Genomic DNA, 15,181 nt, shown 5'->3' on the forward strand with positions numbered 1-15,181 from the left:
ATGACTCTCTCCGTAAGAGTTTGAATGGTCTCTTTACATATTGCTTCTAAGTAACAGTCACATATCTATTTACAAGGCCCCTCTGACAGTGAATAGGGGGCCTTGTCTTTCGGATTCTGATAAGCTAGAATCATTCTAGATAAACTACTTTGTGACTGGGGACAGGTCTTTTCACAGCCTAGCTGCTCAGTTAGGTTGAATTGTTTTAGTTCTGATGAACTTCATGCTGATTTACACCAGAGAAGCAGCCGATTCCTGCACTCTCGCAAATTGGGCCATCCAATCCAATTAAGGAAAACAGTTGGCAGGATTAATCAAGGTAACAGCTACAGGTTTTGAGTCTCTTGGAAGTTGACTTTGCACGTAACTGAGCCACAGCTTTATCAGCTCTTACATGTATTGTTTGTATTTCATTTTTAAGATTTCACGGTTTGTGACGTGGTGAGATTTGTTTTTCTCAAACATATATTTTTAGGAGGAGTTATTTCTGGTTTCACTGACACTACATATACCACCGAGTTCCACTGCATTACACCTGCTTTACGCTCGATTAAATGAGATTTGGCCCAGACACGTTGAAACCTAGACCAGTATTATTTACCCAACTGTTGATACTGTGTGTTCGAATTCTCCTTATCTGCTGGCCCTTGTGTAGAGTAGGCAGATAACAATGAGTTTAAGGAATTAACTAATTGGTTCTGAATGGAGCTAAGCTTCGAGGCAGGCTGTTTAATAGCACTCGCTAACTCTGGATAGCCGTGCTCCAAACACATCCACTGCTCTTGCAAAAGCTCCTGGATTTTTTTAACGTATTGGCCTATGGGGTCAACAGCAGAGAAATCTTCTCGGTTAGGGTGACCTTCCTCTTCCATCACATCCTCGTTACAGGCTGGCTTGCTTTCAACTGCACTTGAGTCAATTCTTGTTCTGTGGTAGCTTCCTGCAGTCGTTGCATGAGCAGCAAGACTCTGGGTATCAGAGTTATTTCTTTGATTTTGATTATCATCACTGAGATGTTCATCAATCTTCAGCTCAGTGAAACATGGCGTACGAAGGGCAGGCTCAATATTTGCTTCATTCTCTGTGTGTTTGGAAAAACATTCAGGTCCTTCTCCGCTGACGCCAGCGTGAACATCTGCCACTCCCTGATCTCTCTGAGCCAACTTACTGCTTAACTCCTTAGCCTGAGAGTTCACGTTGTCTGCTCTGTAAACACTGCAGCCTATGGATTTTGTAGAGATTGGGATATTTACATTGACGCCTTTGTCATGGCCTTGCTTGAGCCTGTCTGTCTGTGTGAGTTCGGTGTTCACTGCAGCGTCATAGTATTGCAAAGTGCCGCCGCCCTGCTTGGCCAGCGGTCTGGTATTTTCCCAGTGCAGTTTCTCTTCCAGCTGGGCTTTGGAGCTTGCTAGTAACTTAATACTTTTCTCCTTTTCCTTGATCTCATTATCTTGCTGCTTCAGCACTACCCTGATCTGTTCGAGTTCTTCTTTTTTGCTGCTTAGCTGCTCCTCCAGAAGAGCAATCTGCTGTTTCAGTGCTGCGATTCTGCTGGCCTCAACTGTATCACAAAGCAAAGGCTGAGGGCTCCAATTTTCTTTGTTCTCTCTAGCCCAAATACTTCTGTCTTCGGCTTTCCTCAGTGCATCTGGCGTGATTTCACTTACGCTTAATTCCCTTTTCTCATGGTTCTTGTTTTCATCAGCAAGCTGGAGGGCACTGGCTGAGGCAGATCCATCCTTGGCTAATTCAGGCCAGCTGTGTGCTCCTGATGCATCACATTCCTCTCCCCGGCTCTCCACAACCACCTGCAGCTGCTGTGCTGCAGGGTGCTGGTTTTGCCATGGAGATGGCATCTTCAGGAGGTCTCCTGGCTGGCGCTCCAGCACAGCTGTGACTTTAGCCTGCTGCCACCCAGGCTGCTCCTTCTTCTGCACTGCCGCTCGTTGCTCTAATTGTGTCTCTTGGGGGGGATTTGGGGCAAAGCTGTCAGAGCCGGGTGAAAGCGGTGCCTCCTTTGCAGGGCTAAGGGAACTTTCTGAGCAGCTCTTGTCATCAGAGGGCTGAAGAGATGCCAAGAGTGGAGAAGGCACCTGACTTTCCTCCTCCGCACTTTGGCCAGGCGGGAGCGTGGCTGGCATGCTGGAGGCCCGGAGCAGCTGGGGCCTCCCCCGATGGTTGGCCTTCTCCTCTTCCGGCTGCGTGAGCTCAGCTTGCCTCATTGTCTCGCCTAAAAGGGCTTTTCTTCGGTAACTTGGCTCCTCTACAGCGGCTGCAGATGGAGGCAGCTCACAGGGTACCAGAGGACGGGGAGTTTCTTCTGCCCCTAATGATGTCTTTCGTTGCGCAAATGAGTAGGTTGCGGTCCAGCTTTTGCTGGGAGCAGAGGCATATGCACGGGACCCGCTCTCCGGCAGGCTGAAATTTCGGGGCAGCGTGCTAAATTTTGGCTGCTTGGCTTTACGGTGGATGTGAACCCTTCTGATGGTGTTTCCTTTCTCAATGTCATCCACGTACTTCAGAAAGTCCAGGTCTAAGTGAAAGCCATAGGGTGTTTCAACAGAGTAGGGCAGGCTTCGGGGCTGGTCTTTGTCCCCGTTGGATTTCAGTGGCTGGTCATTTGCTGAAATAAATGCAGGAAAAAATGATTAAAATTTAAATAGTTGGTAGATTAAAAACAAAGAAAAAATCAAATATATGTTTAGAGCAGAGGTAGAAATGCAGCCACTATTTATTTCACCTCAGTTTCAAACCTGGCCCTTTCATCTTCCATACATCAGCCTCCCAGTGCCGAAAGGCCAGGAGTCATCCTGGCTAAAACTGGTGGGATGCTGCATGACGCCTCTGCACAGTCAGCTCACGCCAGTAAGGAAAGGGTTTGCACCTTTTCCTCATGGATGCTGATGGGGAATTTGTTCGGAGATGCAGCAATGGAGCAAAATGTTGCAAATGCATGGTCGTGTTTTCTGGAAGTGAAGCAGGTAACGGTTGCACAGAAGAAGCCAAAAATTTGCTGGAATCATAGCTCTAATTGACAATTATGCAAACAGCAGGTTTTGCAGGAAGAGCTACATTTGTCTAAGTATAAAAAGCTGCCCAATGAATAATAAATCCAGCTTAAACACAGAAGGTGGAAACTATCTGTGACAATTAAATTTTTCAAGGTTATTTTTTTGTTTGTTTTTAACTTTTCAGCAGCCTTACGTAGCACAGTGCAAGTCGTGCAGGGAAACACTTGCACCGTTTCATCACCAAATACTGGCTTACAAGTTATTCCCTGAAAAGAATGAATACAGAAAAGGACAGGAGCCTGATATAGCTAACCGGCACTGCTTTATGTACTCATATCTGTGCAAAACACGTGCTTCCTAAGGTTCCTGGATACACGTCACAGAGCATGTCTTCTAATTGAGGCAAATGCAGCACCATGAAATGTGTTAACTGCAAAACTGTCAATTTGTCCACCCATCTGTATGCAAGGAAAAGGCACAGCCTCAGTGCTGCAGCCTCGCACCACCTGCATGCAGCTCTCATAAAGGCAGATGCTGACACCAGCTACGTCAGCAGCCCCTCGTCACTCGTAGTGGCCATCAGTGTCATACAGTCACACTGTCTTCTGTTTTGCTCCTATCTGCGTGGTCACTCCTTCCCCGTTATAAGCAGGGACTGGCAAGTACTGCGAGGGACTTACCACAGGAAGGCCAAAGCAGGAATCTGAGGTTATAAAAGTATCGCCTCCGGCAATTTAAACTTCTGCACCAGTAATGCAACAGCGCCATGTCCCCAAACAGAAGCAAACCTGGTCACCCTGAAACCCAGCCTGTAAAACTCCCAGGCCCCCAATTTCTGTCTCCAGTGTCTAAACAGTTAACCCCCAAATCCAAATTCGGGGAATAAAAACAACAGCCTGTTTGTTGTTTGTCTTTTTCCTTCTTTATGTGACAAGTCCCTGAAATCAAAGTGATTTTGACCGTTCAGCACCTTCGAGGAAACAAGCCATGATCTATAAATAAGGGGCGGAGTAGCCCAGCCAAGATAAAACACGTTTCATCGCTGTTTCCTTTGTCTCCATCTTGGTGCGGCAGCTGTGCAGGGACCGGGAGAATTTGGCACCGTTTTAGGTTCCTTTCATCACAAAAGCACTACTGAAATGTAGCTGCCTTTCTGATGGGAGGTAGCATGTGCAAATCAGAGGGACGATAAAGGGGAAATGCAGCGCAGAGTGATGTGGCACAAAAGCAAAGCCTCACCGCTTGGAGAAGGATCTACAAAGAACAGAGGACAGGAGGGCAAATACGTGCTGAACTATAAGAGCTGTGACCATGTTTTCACTGTGGTTTACAACAGCTGCATAATATAGGAAAGCTGCATTTTTCATCCCTTGGCCCTCGTGTGTATCTATAGAACACAGGTTATTTACAGTATTTTGGGTAAGGAAATTACTTCAGGGCTTGGGTTTTTTTTAAAGAAACAAACAAGCAAGCAAACAGCCAGTAACCTCCATACCATCTGTTTTCTCCATGATGTGGTCTAATCAGGCTGTCACTGTCAGTTAATCATCCTCCAACAGGCTAGGACAGATGAGTCAGGTCACCTTTTGAAAAAGCAAACAAACATTTTTTAGATGAAAAAAGATCAATCATCCCACTTGACCTGTCCTTAAGGCCTTACACCGCTTCATAATACCTTTTAGTTCAAGTATTCTGAAGCCCGACCATGTCTGGTGAACACTTTTAAGCATGCTTAAATCTATAGTTCCTTTTCAACTCTTGCTTCATAGATGCATCCAGTGTAGTTCTTCCTTATAAAACACCCCTTGCACTACATAACATAGTACTACGCTATGCCTGAACGCCAAAGGGAGAAAGGAGAATTTCTGTTAGGTTTGCAATAGGTGGCGTAGGAACGCTTCATTGATTACTGCAAGCTGGATATCATCTGCAGCTCGCATCCTGCTTAATATGTCATCTGCTGCAAGGGAGAAAACTGCAAGGGATATAAACTGTGCACAGAAGTGACTGCATAAACGAATGACAACCAAAGACTAAGAATCCATACTAAATCATGTTCAAACAAAATCCATCAGTTCAGAACATGTCCATATTGTTATAATGAGCCTTCACCAAAACACACTGAAACATACTACTTCTGTGAAAGCCTTTCCTATTGGAAAGATCTGCAGATGGAGATCTACCACAGTCTGTATGACAAACTTTATATTGAGCCTAGTCTGTATTGCCCTCCATCTCTCTTTCCCATTACGCAGACATGGTAAGAACCTCCTGGACTGCAGGAGTACAGAGTTTAAGGCCAGGAACAACCAAGAAAGGTTCTGGGTGAAGCCTTCTTCTTCCATGCCTGCTAGAAAGATGCCAGGAGGAGGCAGGCTAGGGGTAAGGAAGTCAAGGCAATTGGATATCATTCCAGGAGGTTTCGTAACTTGTATGAGAAGGACAACATTGATGCTCAGCGTGAGAAGGCCCATCTTTATTTTTGTTTCTTGTGTGGGGAAAAGTAGGGTTTTCTCGGACAGTAGGTTGGTTGTTTAGGCTTTTCCTTCAAGTATCTAATTTAGTTCCTAGCCAGAGAGCCAAAGATGGTCCCATAGCAGGTTGGAAATCCACCGCTACTTCTCAAAGTAGGCTGTAGCAGTTCCCTAATCTACTCCAGATTCGTAGGGGAAGGACAAGGCAGCTCAAAGAGATGGCTCCTAGCCAGCAGGGAATGCAGTAGTGACTCTTTCCTTCAGAATCTAGTTCACATTCATCTCTTTGATCAAAACGTCAGCGTCTGAATTCATTTTCTGCTGCTAGTATTTTGCCTAAATAAGGACTTTAGCATGTGACCATGCTTTCATAGCTCCCTATGAATGGGTTCCAGCCAACTTCTACGCTTCACTTTGCCTGTTATGGCACTTATCTAGCACTAGCCATCTCTTCAATCTTTCTTTTTTCTTTTCTGCAGCGTCCCCCGGCAGAACAGCCTCTCTAGAGCGCTGGCTCATTTACAGACTCAAGGGAAGCTCTGTCTAGTCTGTCCTCTGTTCTGCATCTCCTAAATTCCTCTTTTCTTATGTAATTATTTTTGCATCTTGTAACTCAACTTTCTTCTTGTGGAAATGGCAAGATAACTAGAAATACAGTACAGACAACTCGAGTATAAACAGAGCATAGAGGTGCCGCTGCTCTTCTCTTCTAGAAGCACTGAAATGTTGTAATTGCATCAAAGGCCAGCTGAGAAAATGAAGGCAAATCCTGCTGCTTTATTATCTTAGCACTGATATACTGAAAGATCAAAACCTTTTAAAAAAAGAGTTGCAGTTTTGTCATTAAGGTAAATCTGTATTCAGCCATGCTGGCATGTTTGGAGGGCAGAGGGTCCCTAAACAAAGAAGAATATCAACAGTCTTAAAAATGTTTCCATGGTAGGTACCTCGCCGACGCTCATGCAGCAAGCCAGAAAGACTAGCACCTGCCCAACGAGTAATTTGCTTCTCTCCTGTATTAATGCCACAGAATCAGCTCACAAAAGTGTGTTTCTGAACCATTTTGACTAACAGACTCATATGTGTTCCCAAATTATCTACACTTCTTCTATAAAAGGCAATTTCTTCTGTCTCTTTCTGCCAATAAATAGTGTGTGCCAAAATGAACACTAACCTTTTTCACTCAAATGTTTTTTTTAATTTTCCGATTACAGTCAATTATGGAGCAATTATGAATCTCAGCTACAGTATGACCAGTTACATTTCATTCTTCTAGGTCATTTATTAAAAAAAAAAAAAAGTCAGTCAATAGGATGCTTTTTAATATCTAGATAATTATAGCTAATTGGTTCATTTATGAGCTGGCTCAGTCCCAACTCTGCAGTCCAAATTGATACTATTACTTTTCTCTTTTGACCAATCTCTTTCAGAATCACCTCGTAAAAGGATGTTGAATGTACCCTACCAGCTTGCTGATGTTCCCACGTTCCCTCTGGTGCCGTTTAGACACAGCTCTGATGGCTTGGAGCCAAAACCACAGGTACTTGTTCCCCAACTGGTGCTCTCCAATGACTGTCCATAATAAAAACGAGAGTGAAATGAAGGCATCCGTCCGAATAAACGTCCTGGAAATGCAGCTGCCTCCTGCAGCCATCTCAGTGCAACAGAAGTGAAAAGGGATTTAATTTCTATTAAGGAAGGAACTATGCTCGAGAAGAAGGATAATCTTCCATCCAAGTACCTACTCAGGCTGCGGGTGCAAAATCCCCCCATGTTCAGTGCAAACCTTTCAGGCAGTCTGAGAAGAAAAGGTTGCCTCTTACTGGGGACATGGATGGGTCCCAGCTACAAAATCAGGGTGCTCCAGCCCCAATTCGGTGGCTTTGCTGGGGCTATACCCTGTGCCTGCGGATACAGCAGTTAGATGTCCCAGCTCACGTCCTCTTCACTCCGTTGGCTTCAAGCGGGCTAGTCCTCAGAGACACTTCTTCAGCATGAGGGTCTGGCCCGCAATTCAAGGAGCGACTGGACCTCTTGAGAAGTCAGTGCATGGAAGAGAGCCCTGAGCATGCAGCATCGCCCAGCTGCAAGCAAACAGCGATCCGGAGCCGGCAGAGTGACAGGCAAGGGGGAGGGAAGTCTCCAAGCCCAATGGCCTCGTCCCTGTCTAAACAAACCCAGAAGTCCCCCTGTCAACCTCCAGCCTCTGGAAGCCCCATTGAGGGTGACCATGAGGGACAACGGGGATTTGTCTTCTGCAGTGGGGCTGCAGTGGCTGAAGCCACCTACCTCTAACCATCCCATGAAAATGTCTGAAGTTGCCCCGGTCTGGCCTTTGCGCCCTGGGACACAGTGCCCAAGCCTGCTCCGTGTGAGCCCTGCCCCAGCCTCTGTGACGGCAGAGCGCTAACACCAGCCCGAAATGCACCCTTCTGCCCTAAAGCGGGGCCCGACTTCAGGACTATGTCTGCCGCAGCTCATCCTGGTCACCCTTCTCACGCACAGGCAGGGACCCATTGCTGTATGCCCATATTATTTAGAGAAATCATATAGACACATGACGGCATTCAGCGGTTCTGTAAATTCATCTCCGTTAGTAAATACCGAACTATGCTGTCCTAACGGTCCCAGACTATATGCTGAGAGGAAGGACGTTATGCACACCCTTGTTCAGCTGACCCTGGCTCAAGTTTTATGCTGGTAGACTTTCCCTCCATTACATAATAATGAAAACCAGTATTTTAATCCTCAGGCAGACATCGCCACATACATAGCACCTTTGATTTTCAGTTTTACTACACACAATGGCTGTGGGGAGGATTAATCCATGTTTATATTACATTACTTTCCACAAGGCAAGCATAATATACAGAGAAATGCAAATCAAGAAGCCAAATATTTGAGAAGGCAATAGTACAGACCGGAGTCATTTCATCCCCTTGGGCAACTCATTCGCAGTGACAATGTACTGTCTTTTTAAATAGCCATCTCTCGAAGACTATTTCTTTATGGTCACATTTAACTCTTCCTTTACTCTCTATCACTTGTCATGACATTATAAGCATCTACCCGCCCCAGGCACCCAAGTCAGCAAAAATGAAAGCAGCATTATACCCCAGAAGATTTAGAGAACGAATTAACTGAACCACAAAGACAGATATATATGTGAAAGTCATTCTCTGAGAGGACTTTGCTAGTAACGTTAAATTAGAAACATTTAACCCTGTGCCTATAAATAAGAAGATAATTCATCCCTGCTGACTAGCACGTTAACCCACTCTCATTAGCTCTAACATAACACTTCTTTTTAGCTGTGGCTGTCATTTTCTCCTGCACTGCAGCAGTTCGATTTAGCACTTCATTATGAAAGGAAAACTATCATTAGAAAAGCATGTTATCGTGTTACCTTCTCGTTCTCCCAGCCACAAAAAAATCAGTGAGCAGAAGAGCTTTCCTCTCTCGGAGGTATCTTTCCCGGCGCTGAGAGCCAATAGTTAAGTGTTCAGAGCAGCAAACATGCGTTTTCCAGTTGTTAAAAAGTTGGTCAGCTGATCAGTGACCTTGCTTGAAAAGCAAATACAAGTTTGAAACAAGAAGAACAAAAGATGGATTAATTTCCTAATGAACCAGCACATAATTCTCCTATGACCTTTCTGAAGACGGTTAAAACCTGCTCTTTAAAATTAGTGACTTTTTATAGGGAGCATATTTATCTTTTTCATAAAACACAGAACGCTAAATCCTGCTTGGGCTATCACTGGACTGTCTTCCTTATCAGGAAAGATTATTTAAAAGACGGTCAATTATTAACGATACATTTCTTATTATACCTGACGTTGCAGACCTTCCCACCAAGCTGCAGTTCTTCACACGCTGCATCTTAGCTAGGCTGCATATATTACTGAGTCTCTTTAGCACTTCTCTCAAGAAAACACAAGCAGCTCCCACAATTAAAAGGCAGCATCTTTATTAGAAGAGGCAGAATGTCTCAGCGTTAATTAATTCTGTTTAAACCCCATGCTCGCGGGCTACAGGGGTAGCAAAGGAGCATTGCAGCATCGTCCTGTGCTGGGGAGCAAATGGAAGGAGCAGAAGGGAGGGGGAGGTGCAGGAAAATCAAGTGCTTCCGCATTTCGCACGGGGTTTTGGGGCGCAGAACGTGGGGAATTGGGAGCTCTCAAAGGAGTGCGTGGGACACGAGCTGGCACTTGTGGGACATCACGCAGGAACGGGGCAGAGCTCGCGCCCTGCAGACCTGCGGCGGGTTTACAACCAAACAAATCTCAGCCTCTCCACTACAGTTTCAGAAACTTCTGGGTTTCAAGAGTTTCAAAGGCAGTATAAAACAAGGGACTTGGTATTACCGTATCAGTTGCCCCAGGGAGCATGTAAATAAAAGTTTACTTCAAAAAGCCATGGTTTGGCTTCTGCTTCCCTGTGCTCCAGGGCCTGAGCCTGGCCATATCACCCGCATCCAAACCCAAAACACATGAGCCCCTTTCCTGAGGGCTGGAAGCTCGCCTGGCTCAGCCCCGCGGGAGCCGGAGCGGGAGCAGCCGCAGGCGCCGCTGCCGGCCCCACGCCTTTCCCCACTGCTTAACAAGCAGCACAGACCAAACCCTCACAATGTCAGCAGAGAAAAAACGTGGTTATTCAACCTTACTTTCGATCTGCAAAACAGCGCCGCTTGCATTCTTTTAACCTCATTCTACTCAAAATGTAATTTTAGAAGATGCAGTTTCAAGAAAAACAGACAAGTTTTGCCCTTGCAGGAAGCAAAACAGTCTGGGATTGTACAGAAAGCGAAACAGTACGCTCTGATTTGTTAGCACTCCCCAAGTCATGGATGTGTTAACTTTTCACAGAACTAATGAAAAATAAACCACCCATTTCAGAAGCCTTTTTAAATTCCATCTCTTTCCCATGTCCCTGTAAAATCGTATACACCATGCAGCACTGTCATTTTATGTTGACAGCTTCCCACTTCAACCATCAATTAATATGGTCAGGGTTCAAAATCAGGGTGGAAAAGGATGAACTTAAGAATATGTTAGCTTATTTAATGTTTACTCCAAATATGTTTTGTCAAATTCTTCTCTTGATCTTTTCTGCTGCATGCGTTCTCCGTACAAAGTAGCACGGTGGGAAAACATACATTAATCTACGGCGGAGATTTTAAAGGAAGCTCAAAAGACTTGCTTGTTTTTTATACTGGTATTACACACACAAGGCCTGCAGCTTGTTTCCAGATGCAATCCCCATGGTACAGAAGATGGTCTTCAAGTCTGCATGTGCCCAAGTCAGCTTTCCAGCAGGAACTACCAAGGAACATAGTAAAAACATGCGAACACATCAGTTACGGGATACTGCTTGATAGAGCTACAATCTGTTGGTTTCCAACAGCAAAGGTTGGACCATGCAACTCAGGACGCATCCTCCAATCTTCTGTTGCTCACTGAAATACCATCTCATATGTAAGTGCAGGCACATCTGCATAGGCAAGATGCCCAATGGTCCAAAACAGACCTGCAAGACTCGGCACAGGTCCGTCATGTATTTAGTGGCCTTGATGGGAGAACCAGATAATTCGCCCAGCACCAAGCTCTGGGCTCCTGTAGCTGATGCTCGTGTAATGCAGCAGGAAGGGCTGAAGTCTGACCTAAAATCTGCAAATGTATTCCAAACCACTGCGCCTGACAGCGTCCATGGCCAGTTAACCCAGCCACGGGCACAGTCCCAGCGCTGAGCTGGGTGAGCTCGAGCCAGTTGATCGCGTTACAGCCTGTGGCGCTTACTGGGTGCAACACACTCCCACTCCCCCTCCTCGCCCCATGCCAAAAAGGAAAAGCCATTAAGGCACCGGAGGAAACGTAAGATCAGGCCCAAAAGCCTCAGATCAGATCACCTTTGAACCGGAGTCAGGCAAAGAGGATGTGAAAGGTTTGCACCAAGGGAGGTCGGGGCGGGGGGGGAAGCTGCTGCAGACCTTGCCAAAAAGTCTCCAAAAGACAAAGCCTAAATTGCAAAAAAACAAAGGAGCAGCCAGGAAATACTCAACACACCCCAGGCAAGTTTCCTAGGGTGGTTCGGAAACGTTCCCTGTGCCGATTGGCAAAGCAGCCCACCTTTCTCTCCCGCCGTGGGTCCATCGGCAGCCCTCCGCTCCCCCTCCTCTGCGCAGACCGGACGGATGCATGGAGCTGCACTTCATCCCGACATCTGGGGGAACCTAAGCCTTGGCATTCAAAGGGTTACGCCAAAAACCTGCTCCATCCAGGCGGTCTGCTTGATTACACAATAACCAGCAGAGCTATTATTACAAGTGGACATACTGAGAATAAATATAGCCTCTCAGGGAATATTTGCTATACAGATTTTTTCAGTTCTGTTTGACTGCAAAGGAAGAAAAATAATGCATTTCCAATCTGCTGGGGACATCAGCAACACGGGTGGGAACGCCGCTATACAGCGATGGGCTGTGATCGTCTGCTGTTTGGCATAGGCCAGGAAAGGAATTTCCTCCTAGGCAGAAAAAAGAAGTTTGAAAACTCTGTGGGATTAAATAAATAAATAAAAAAGTGGCTTAAAGCCATCCATGTATTTGGGATAGAGAGTAAGTAGGGTTTATGAACTGGCAAAGCCTTTATGGTTTGCCTCGCGAGAAGCTGTCATTATTTAAAAGATTTTAAAAAGTGAGAGAAAACAGGGTTTCCTCTAAAAGAGATTTGCAGCCCGAGACCCCATCACACGCACGCGTGAGCGCGTTAGTAACATGTCGAGCATTTCGCATCATGACGCCGGTCATTATCACCAGACCTGCACCCTACGAGATCACCTGGGAATGCGAATTTGGACTGGATTTGGGGTGGGCACATGACCACGCTTCTGTTGCGTTAGCCCCTACCCTGTGGCTGCACTGCAATCAGAGGACAAAAGACAGCTGACCTCACCCCAAATGAAAGTGGTACGGACCCATCATACCCGAGCCACCGTATAAAGCTCGTATGTCGACATTAAGAAATGTGGACCAGCACATTGAATTTATAGCACAGCGGCACATGAAGGTCTTGATCTGCTGCTGTCAAATCCCAGCCAGAGCAGCCCAAACGAAGTCAGCAGGATCATGCTGGTAAGAAAGTGGCACAGGTATGTGTTAGCTGATACCGTTGAATGAAAACTGGTACAGAAAGCGTGAGGGAAGGGGGCTTCACATATAGTAGGGTCAGGTCAGCTCAAAGGGCGCTCTGCCTTTTGACAGGGAGCCCGGAGAGACCATCAGTAATTTTAGACTTGTGTTTATTGCAATGCCTTCCTGCTCTGCTCCGTTGGCTTGCAGCGACAGTCTGGTGCCTGCAAGTTAGTGGAAAGGGCTCCAGTCAAGAACTATTTAGCTCATTTCCAGAAATTTAATGAACTTACTGTAATACTCAGTTGTCAAAGTTGGGAGCTTTGAAGAGAAAGAAACTGAGGAGCAAGCTGAGAAAAGAAGAGCCGGCAGGGTGGAAGAGCCGGGCAGGAAGGTCGCTGTGTGAAGGCCCAGGCCCTCTGAGACCAAGCAAGGAGAGGGGTAAAGCAATTGCATGCTTGGAGGACTGCCTGCCGTTTTAAATGCCTTAATATCCTGAACGAGAGCTGCTACAAAAGTGCAATTATTAGCATCCCTTTCAAAGTTTCTTCTGTTTTCCTTGTAAGAAGATATTCCAGCTTTAACCACCATGCTATTTGGATTGGAAATGATTTTCTCTGCGCTTTAGATGAAGAACAGTCACACGATGCTCTTGTGCACTGTTACCTTATTGCATATTTTGGGAGTAAAAGAGGAAGAGATTTGGGGATGCAAAGTTAGTCGTCTCCCTGAAGGTAAGGCTGTGGTGGATGGTGCTGGCACTAGCTGCAGGGTATTTTAGATGCTAGACCACCTGTGCTACCTTATTCTCAAACTCCCCACAAATCACCTCGGAAGTGACAAGGTGAAAACGTGGGGGGGGGGGGAGGTCAGTAAGGAAGAGGGATGCTAAACAGCGATGCATGCATTTAGGAAAAGAGGGTTATTGCAGAACCATGGGATTATGATATACTGTAAAAAGAGACGTGCACAGACGTTTAAGTGCCCAGGGAGAGAGCTGGTGCAGGCCTTCAAGGCTACGTGATAAATCCTTGGGCCATTCCCCTCCCCTGCTTCAATGCAGGACGTGCTGCCAGGCGTCGTGCCGCAGAGCTGCCTGTGCCATCGCTGCGTGGCCCCCCAGCTCCTCCTGGAGCCGACCCCAGGGATGCACGAGGGCAGCCGGGCCATGGCCCTGACCGCAGCAGAGCCATTGCTTTTGGTATCCTGGCTGATGGGGGAATTATTTGCAAGTTAATGAAACTTGCAGATAATACTGAATTGGAAGTATAATTGCAAACATCAGAAAACAGACTACAGCGTGTAAACCACAGCTGCGGAAGTCAGTGCAAAGTGACTTCAGTTTGGGTCATGCACACCAGAAGATTAGAAACATAAGCAAAAGAATAGCAAAATGAGAGTCAACTGGGAGAAATACAAGCTGAGAAAAACTAAATGTGCATTGAGTGGGAAGCAGAAATTTGCTCTCAGGAGTAAGTGGCCAACTAGAGTTTCCCAGAGAAGCAGCCGAAGCATTCGGGAGACTGGGAAGAAGCGCTGCTGGGGAAAGATGAAAAGCTATGGCCAAAAAAAGGGACATAAATCTTTAAACTACTGCAAAACTAAAACAATGCAGAATCCAGATGCTTGCTGAAAATTCACCGTCTGCGCAGGGGGCTGGTGAAGGCTTCAGCACGCGGCTCTTGCCAACACGCGTCCAAAGGAGCCGCCCTGCATGAGGGCACGCTGCATCCATAACATTTCCCGCAGTCACCGCCTGCCTGGGGTTGTGCAGTGAAATTCAAGACGATCGCTTTAATCTGGAAACGGTTTGCTCTGCGATTGCTCCGTAGTTTGGGCTGGAGCTCGCCCGCCGCCGCAGCAGGGAGGAGGTTTGCTGTGCTCCCACCCCAGCGTCAGCAATCGGCCTTTCTGCAAAACTGTAGGAAAAAAAGTAGCGGAGGCGGGTGCACAGCAATGGGGTTGCCATAAGTCACTGCCAGGCGGGGGAAAGGGCATGCTTATTACATGAAAAACATCCGTTAGCGGAGAAAATACAGGAGAATTTATACTTGAGCAGGGCAAACCCGAGGAGGGGATGAAGTTTAAAGGCGCAACCAAGAGCAACAGCGTGCAGAGAGGAAGGAAACCCCGAGCTGACCTTGCCGGCACTAAAACACGTAGTCCAGCGGGTAACCCCGCTTAGAGAAGCAGCCGCCCGAGGGACGGATTTCAGGCATCTTTTCAAACAGCAGTAATAAAGTTACAGAGATACCAATTTTGCCAAAATGGCTTATTGCTATTTAATAAAGGTAGTTAACTTCCTGCCAGCATTTCCATTAGAGAGAAACATTTCAAGACTAAGCATGGAGGTATCATGTATCCAGATTCCTGCCGTCTCTCGCGGCCCACCGGGAGGGGGAAACAATCGCGTTCATCCCTTCATCCGATAACGCTGTTTCCAACTGCCCTTTGGTTCACTCTAATCATGGTCATGTAAAAGCTTTGGTTAATTCTCACGATTTTATCAGGCGCCTTGAGAACTGCAGTGTTTTCCTTAAAGTCGCATTTCCTGGAGCCAGGCGACT

The 15,181-nt window shown here is 46.4% G+C and overlaps 1 protein-coding gene across 6 annotated transcripts in view; it reads right to left on the bottom strand.

Moving 5' to 3' along the window:
- Positions 1-15,181, bottom strand: part of KANK4 (KN motif and ankyrin repeat domains 4) — a 46,035-nt gene that overhangs the window by 11,656 nt on the left and 19,198 nt on the right. For 3 of the 6 annotated variants that reach the window (XM_068953383.1, XM_068953384.1, XM_068953386.1), the window contains 3 exons: positions 8,895-9,048; positions 4,510-4,597; positions 602-2,626 (listed from right to left, as the gene is read on the bottom strand). In XM_068953383.1, the coding sequence (XP_068809484.1) occupies positions 602-2,626; positions 4,510-4,525 (2,041 nt within the window). In that variant the 5' untranslated portion in view covers positions 4,526-4,597; positions 8,895-9,048. Of the gene's footprint in view, positions 1-601; positions 2,627-4,509; positions 4,598-8,894; positions 9,479-15,181 lie in introns of those variants that run through there. The other 3 variants (XM_068953385.1, XM_009688584.2, XM_068953387.1) reach the window with 3 other exon arrangements.

This window comes from Struthio camelus, chromosome 8 (genome assembly GCF_040807025.1).
Source record: "Struthio camelus isolate bStrCam1 chromosome 8, bStrCam1.hap1, whole genome shotgun sequence".
NCBI classification, from domain to species: Eukaryota; Metazoa; Chordata; class Aves; order Struthioniformes; family Struthionidae; genus Struthio; species Struthio camelus.